Source organism: Lampetra planeri, chromosome 25 (assembly GCF_965212315.1).
Source record: "Lampetra planeri chromosome 25, kcLamPlan1.2.h2, whole genome shotgun sequence".
NCBI lineage: Eukaryota > Metazoa > Chordata > Hyperoartia > Petromyzontiformes > Petromyzontidae > Lampetra > Lampetra planeri.
Window position 1 is genome coordinate 9,478,147 of NC_136131.1, and position 8,288 is coordinate 9,486,434.

At 46.8% G+C, this 8,288-nt stretch overlaps 1 protein-coding gene across 1 annotated transcript in view; it reads right to left on the reverse strand.

Moving 5' to 3' along the window:
- Positions 1 to 2,696, reverse strand: part of LOC144727431 (fasciculation and elongation protein zeta-2-like) — a 46,638-nt gene extending 43,942 nt beyond the window's left edge. The window contains exon 1 of the mRNA XM_078606258.1: positions 1,878 to 2,696. Within this exon, the coding sequence (XP_078462384.1) occupies positions 1,878 to 2,569 (692 nt within the window). The 5' untranslated portion in view covers positions 2,570 to 2,696. The remainder of the gene's footprint in view (positions 1 to 1,877) is intronic.
- Between the last annotated feature and the right edge of the window lie 5,592 nt (positions 2,697 to 8,288).

An 8,288-nucleotide genomic window follows, 5' to 3' on the forward strand; every position in this document is an offset into this window, starting at 1 on the left:
GATTTCATTGCTCCACCTCCACGTTAGAACGTCCTCGTGAGTGTACTCCCTCGTGTGGCTGCCGATCAGTCGTGAGCCTCGACCATGCTGTCATTTATAATACACTTTATTTACATATTTGGGAAAGCAACACTGATGAGTATTCAAGTTCAAGTATAGGGCGTAACGTTCTATTCCCGGCCCACGGCTACCGTCAGTGGCGAATGACGTCTAAACCCGCCCCAGGCCACCAGCTTTCACCAACCTTGAGCTGACCAGCGTAGTGAAGTGTGTAGTTGAATATTTTAAAAAGAACGGTACGGTGTTGGGAAGCATTCGTCTCGAAGTAGATTTACAAGACTATCAATTATTATTGTTGTAATAATACAGATATCTACCACCACCTCCTCCACCAGCACCACCACCACCCCACGACCATCAATCACCACCAAATATCCCCCGAATAGCCTTAAACAGAATGTTGGGGCAAGTGCTGTTAGTGAGTAACACCTATGAAGGCCGCCACAGCACACGAGGTGGGTGGCCAGCACCACGCCCGGCCGCCTTTGTCTCCCCAGTGCTGATATATTACACACCGCATCAGGTACACATTTGAGGCTGAGTCGACCCTGGAGAGGCCCATGACGGGTTCAGGTAAACGTCATTGCTGTTTGCCGTAATCAGGAATCGAACCCGGGTTGGCAAGCTCGTAGGGCAACGCGCTAATCGCTACACTACCGCTCCCCTACAATTACCACCACCACCACCAATACCAACATCCCCCGACCTCCACCATTACCACCAACACCTCCATCACTACATCCAACAACCTCCTCCACCAACACTACCACCACGTCCACCATCAACATCAACCCCGTTACCTCCTCCACCACAATCTCCACCAATACCATAATCACCTCCTCCACCAACACCATCACTACCACCACCAACATCGTTTCCTCCACCAACATCTCCACAAATACCATCATCACCACCATCACCTCTGCCAACAACCTCCTCGACCAACACTATCACGATCACCACGTCCACCATCAACACCGTTTCCTCCACCAAAACCATCATCACCTCCACCAACACCTCCATCACGACCACCAACACCTCCTCCAACAACACCATCACTACCACCACGTCCACCATCAACACCGTTTCCTCCACCAAAACCATCATCACCTCCACCAACACCTCCATCACGACCACCAACACCTCCTCCAACAACACCATCACTACCACCACGTCCACCATCAACACCGTTTCCTCCACCAAAACCATCATCACCTCCACCAACACCTCCATCACGACCACCACGTCCACCATCAACATCGTTTCCTCCTCCTCCACCAATACCATCATCACCAACACCACCCTCACCAACACCTCCATCACGACCACCAACACCATCACTACCACCACGTCCACCATCAACATCGTTCCTCCTCCTCCACCACCACCAATACCATCATCACCAACACCTCCATCACTACCACCACGTCCACCATCAACATCGTTCCTCCTCCTCCACCACCACCATCATTACCATCACCTCAGCCAACACCACCCTCACCAACACCTCCATCACGACCACCAACACCATCACTACCACCTCGTCCACCATCAACATCGTTTCCTCCACCACCAATACAATCACCACCACCACCACCACCTCCACCACGACCACCAACACCATCACTACCATCTCGTCCACCATCAACATCGTTTCCTCCTCCTCCACCACCACCAATACCATTCATTACCACCACCACCATTCATCACCAACACCACCCTCACCAACACCTCCATCACGACCATCTCGTCCACCATCAACATCGTTTCCTCCTCCACCACCACCACCCGTGTGCTCCACGTGGGGGTATACTCACTCATCGTCCTTGAGCTTCAAGCCCTGCTCGGCGAGCGGCACGACGGGTGCGATGTAGCCCGTGTCCGTGTCGAAGTTGCGGAAACACACAGTCAGCTTCTCGTCAAAGTCGTTCACCAGGTCCTCCATGGACTTGAAGCTCACGATCTCGCCCGAGAAGCTCTCCAGGTCGGCGAAGTCTTCCAAATTATCGGTGGACGACGCCGCCAATGCCTTCGCGGCCGATGTGGTGGTGTTGGTGGTGGCGGTGATTTTGGCGATGTTGTTGGTGGCATTGGCGGCGGTGCTGATGGTGTTGGACGTGGCGATGTGGCCGCTGTTGCTGCCGCCGATGTTGTTGGTGGTAATTGCACTGGAGATATTATACGAAGACGAAGTAGACGTCAACATTCTAACGGTGACATCTCCAAACACCTCGGACGCATGAGCAGCAGCCGCAGCAGCAACAGCGGCTGCCGGACTAAATGACGATGATGTCGGAGGAAGATGTTGAGGTGGTGGTGGTGGTGGTGGCTGCGGCTGGTGATGATGAAGATGAGGGGATGAGGGTGTCACGTTGAGATCCGAATTCCACGGTTCAGCCTTGGGCTCGCAGCCTCTCGCAGGAGACATGCGGAGCTCATAAAGATCTTGCCAATCTTCGTCGAAGTGGGCGAGCGGCGCGGCCATGTTACGAGCTTCCTCCTTCATCATCCCCCGAGTTTTGTGATTAATTTGCCGGCTACAATTGTGATGATGATGATGATTATTATATGCGACAATTCAAATCCGCTTGCCGCTGCTGCTCAACGCCGACCCCACCAATACTGCGACGCCCCTATGCAGAGCAGTAATGCGATCCTATCTTCCGGAAGACGTGCTCGCGTTTGTAAACATCTTCCGGAATACGTAGAAACCCCCCCCACCACCAACCCTCCTCCACCCCATTGAGTGGTGCATCTTCCGGAAGAGGAAGATTTACATTTTATTTTACTATTTTTATTTTGGGTTCTTTTTTGCTTTTATTATTTTCAATTTATTATTCTTTTTTTTATTTTATTCTTTTATTTTCTATCTACGTGACTTTACCGAAATAACCAAGAATATGATTAGGAAGATTAATCCTATTGTGTTCCCCCCCTCCCACCCCCTTTATGAACTCTGCCCACCGCTTCTGGAAGACACCGCGCGGCCACTGCCGAGATTCTCGCTCGCCGATTGGTCACAGGAACGCAATGGGTGGGGGGGGGCCTTGGCGGGGGATGTTGGGGGGGGCATGGGGGGTGGGCCTTGGGGAGGGGGTGTTAGGGGGGGGGGGCTTGGGGTGGGGTTGGGGGGCCTTGGTGGGGGATTGGGGGTGTTGACGTCACCACGCAATGTATACGGGGCGGCGGCCAATCGCGTTGAGCATTACGTCATTGTTTTGATTCGACCACGTGTTACAGCTGTGCACAAAGTTAAAGGCAACCTTGCGTGTTGTAATTCAAATATAATGTATTTAATGGTGATATATATTTCGTAATTTTTTTTTAAAGATCGTCTACTACTCGCGTAACTGTTCATACGCCAATTTAAAGACTGCTTATCGGAATACATTTTTCAAAAATGTAATTCTCATCATCCCCCACGCTGTTAATGGAGCGCAGTCTCCAACTCGTTCGTTCTCCACTCTTATCTCTCGACTGCACACTTTCATTTACGTTCTGTAGAATAGGGACAATTGCCAGCAACGTCGCCTATTGTATATTTACGTTGGAGTTTTTGTTATATGCTGTACTTGTGCTGTAGTATAATGTATTTGAGCGGCCCTTTTGTCGACCAACTTGCTGTGTTTTGGTGCAAAAAACACATTCCTGCGGAGGGAGCTGGTAGGAACGTTGGGTTGCTCGGTCAATGGCCAGGGTCAACGGCGGCGTGGTGTATTCGGCAAATATGCCCGACTGTGAGGGCGGGCACAAGCCGGCGTGAGTAGGTTAAACGTTGAGTTTTATAAGGGCACCACGGGGTGACCAGCCCCTCCCCAACCAGCCCCACCCCTCCCACCCCCCACCCAGCCCCACCCCTCCCACCCCCCACCCAGCCCCACCCTCCCCACCCAGCCCAGCCCCTCCCACCCCCACCCAGCCCAGCCCCTCCCTGCACAACGGACACAATAATCCCCTGTGGGCTGGTGTAACCAGGAGGTTCCTACCAGTATAAGATATCTCCCTAGCTTGTACGCAGGAGGGCATGGGTTCGATCCCGGACCCTGGCGATACCTGTTGTGTAGTTGAACGTGGCGTGTTCTCTCCTCGTGCTGGTCTCGTGGGTTTGTATCCACATCTGGAAACACGCCTCTACAGTATGTGGCTGCGACGATAAATTGCTGCACGTGATGGATGATAAGCCACTTCGATGAGCTACCTGAAAAAGAGCTAATAGCTCATTGGGAATTACTTGCTAAATGAAATAGTTTAGTTTTCCCCAAATGGTTTCTTGTATCATGTCATGAGACAAATAATCCACATTTTGAATACATAATTAGAAGCAAAACAAATCATACTCTTTGGTTCTTTCGGTAAAGTCACGTAGGTGAAAGTTTAAATAATAATAATAATGAAAAAAAATGAAAATAACTAAATAAAATCACGACGTTTCAGAAGCAACACAAGCCTCCATCATCAGGTCGGACAGCCACAGCAAGAAATACGTCGTGATTTAATTTAGTTTTCACTTTTTATTATTATTTATATTTTCACCTACGTGACTTTACTGAAAGAACCAAAGAGTATGGATCCTTGCAGTCACGAAAACTTCAAATAAAAAAAATCACCCAAATACAACTGTGGGGCAACACAACAGTGGCACACATTGTGAACTCATGTCCACTGCGAACTTATGGGTCGCTGTGTGAGTCTGTGTCTCATGTTCACCGTGTGAGTCTCTGTGTCTTGTGTTCACTGTGAGCGTTCACTCGTGCCCAGCATCCAGCAGCTGGATTTACACATCTTATACATACCAACGACAAAGACTCCATTTGATTATCTCTACATAGAAGGGTTCTACCTGCATCTTGGAGAATAACCAACAGTGGCAGAGCAGAAGTCCATTTCTGAGAGCACTATTCACCGCTAGAATTTATCCCTAATTAGGTGCAGAAGCAAAATGTGACAATTGATCGGTGTCGTCGTTGGTGACTGGGCATAGACGGTCAACTTACTTCATGTCGGACGCCGCGGTGGCGGGGAGATGTTAACTACCTCGCCTGGATATAGGAGGTCGTGGGTTCAATCGCGACCTTGACGCCTGTATATTTGGAGTTTGCATGTTTCTCTCCCCGTGGAAGCGTGGGATTTTTCTCCGGGTCCTCCTGTTTTTCCCTCCACATTTAGAATCAACATGCGTTTAGATTATTTGGCTGCTGTACATTTCCATATGATAAGCCACTTTGTTGGGCTATCATTTGTGGCCAGGTTGCTTCTGAAAAAGAGCTGGTAAAATACATAAAAATATAGTTTAGTTTACACTTGAGAACCCAATGTTTTCATACGCAGCTGCCTGGATTTGACCCCAGATATTCAAGGGTTCCAGCTCAGCGCTCTGACCTCTGACCTCAGAGGGACCAGGCCACCTCTGTTATTCAGGGGATTGTTAAATGACTTAACAGTTTGAAATAACGAGAAACAGCGACACCTGCAGGTCTTGTGAGTAAATGAGTCAGTTTAACCCCTCCCCTCCCGAATACAGTAAGCAAACTGTGTATGGCACGCTGCACTATGACCCAGGATTGTTTAAGTTTGTTTCCTAGCCACGGCCATAATGAACCACCGGCTCAGCCTCCCAAATGACTAGAGCATTTGATTAAATTACAATTCTGGGCGATACCCCCACTAAAACAAAACAATAAGAGGTTGGCATTAGAGAAATACACATTTTTATTCCAATGCATCGACATGTCTCCCACCAAAGCGTACCCTTTTTAAATGTTATTTTTTTCTGTTTTATTGCTCTGCTGTAAGACGTGAAGCCGTCACGTTCACAACACTCGATGATCACTTGTTGGGAGGACCAGTAAGAGCACAACACTGCCGCTGTTCACACAACATCCACCCACTACTACTGACATCGCACATAATGCTTCTCACTGTATTGCCATTGCAGGCAGCGATGATGACTGTAGATCTCAATTGACTTCAGACCAGGAGGATATATTTCGAAGGAAGAACAATAATCGATTATCTGGCTTCACCACCCGCATGTGAAATTGAAGTTGTTGTTCTGCATCTACATCAACCATACGAAAGAAGAAGCCTCAACAATTATACTACTGTAATGATACAGATTGCAAATTGCAACGCGCACAACTCGGTTTTCTCAATGGGCTTCACTTGGGAAGTAAACTTATTCATTCTTTTTATTTGTTTCTTTCGGTTAAGTCACGTCTAAAGATATAATAATAAATTAAATTAAATAATAGAATACGACGTTTCGATTGCAACACAAGCAATCATCATCAGGTATAATGAAATAGCGACATAAAATCTAACCAGAAAACTATAGACAGACATATTAGCAGACAGATATCACCAAGATACATAGCGAGAGCAACACAGGTAACAGAGAGGGGTGATCGTCTCTGTGGGGTGGCCTTAAATAGACAGAGGGGGGGCGGAGGCAGAGAGAGGGAGGAGGGTTAGAGAAAAAATTAGCATATCAATGAGTGGTCAACAGACGTGGTGCTGCGAATGCGATGGCACGGCAAGCAAGCCTGAAAATCAGGAGAAGGACACACTAAAATTAAATAACCTAGTAAAATATCGAAATGTAATGTAATACAACACAGAGGGTCGGTCAACACACAATTAACGCATAGCCTGGTTGATTACGTATTTCAAAGATTGCTAAGTTAGAATTTAAGTGTGAACAATCTAAAGAGAGGACACAGGCAGAGAAAACAAGTCGCCAGAGAGAGAGAAAAAAGATAAGCTTAAAACTTCCCCGTAGAAGTGGTTCAATCTTAATTTTAGAACTTTCGTGACTGCAGGAATTATTATTTGTTTCTTTCGGTTAAGTCACGTCTAAAGATAAAATAATAAATTAAATTAAATAATAGAATACGACGTTTCGATTGCAACACAAGCAATCATCATCAGGTATAATGAAATAGCGACATAAAATCTAACCAGAAAACTATAGACAGACATATTAGCAGACAGATATCACCAAGATACATAGCGAGAGCAACACAGGTAACAGAGAGGGGTGATCGTCTCTGTGGGGTGGCATGATGATTGCTTGTGTTGCAATCGAAACGTCGTATTCTATTATTTAATTTAATTTATTATTTTATCTTTAGACGTGACTTAACCGAAAGAAACAAATAATAATTCCTGCAGTCACGAAAGTTCTAAAATTAAGATTGAACCACTTCTACGGGAAGTTTTAAGCTTATCTTTTTTCTCTCTCTCTGGCGACTTGTTTTCTCTGCCTGTGTCCTCTCTTTAGATTGTTCACACTTAAATTCTAACTTAGCAATCTTTGAAATACGTAATCAACCAGGCTATGCGCTAATTGTGTGTTGACCGACCCTCTGTGTTGTATTACATTACATTTCGATATTTTACTAGGTTATTTAATTTTAGTGTGTCCTTCTCCTGATTTTCAGGCTTGCTTGCCGTGCCATCGCATTCGCAGCACCACGTCTGTTGACCACTCATTGATATGCTAATTTTTTCTCTAACCCTCCTCCCTCTCTCTGCCTCCGCCGACCCCCCCTCTGTCTATTTAACGCCACCCCACAGAGACGATCACCCCTCTCTGTTACCTGTGCTGCTCTCGCTATGTATCTTGGTGATATCTGTCTGCTAATATGTCTGTCTATAGTTTTCTGGTTAGATTTTATGTCGCTATTTCATTATACCTGATGATGATTGCTTGTGTTGCAATCGAAACGTCGCATTCTATTATTTAATTTAATTTATTATTTTATCTTTAAACGTGACTTAACCGAAAGAAACAAATAATAATTCCTGCAGTCACGAAAGTTCTAAAATTAAGATTATTCATTCTTCTGAGAAGCAAATCGGCGACCCATCAACCATCGCCACACTGCCGACACCTTCCTGACACCAGCGGCAGGGAGAGAAGGGGAGAGAAGGAGACTGCGAGAAGGGCTGCGTACAGAACGAGAGAGAGAGCGAGAGAGTGAGCGAGAGGGGGGGGGGTAACATAAAAGCAAAGTTATTTTAAAAAAATTACGAAATGATGAACGAAGCAAAGTGCCGACTACACCGAGACATCTTCTTGTTTCCACTGATCGTAAATAAAGGGGAGAGAATGAGAGGAGAGAGAGAGCTCTGGATTCAGCAGGACCGACCCCCTTGCAACCCACCGGTGTTTCAGCTCATTTCCGCATTCTGCGCGATTGCGAAAGGCAATTGCCTCTCGCCTTGAC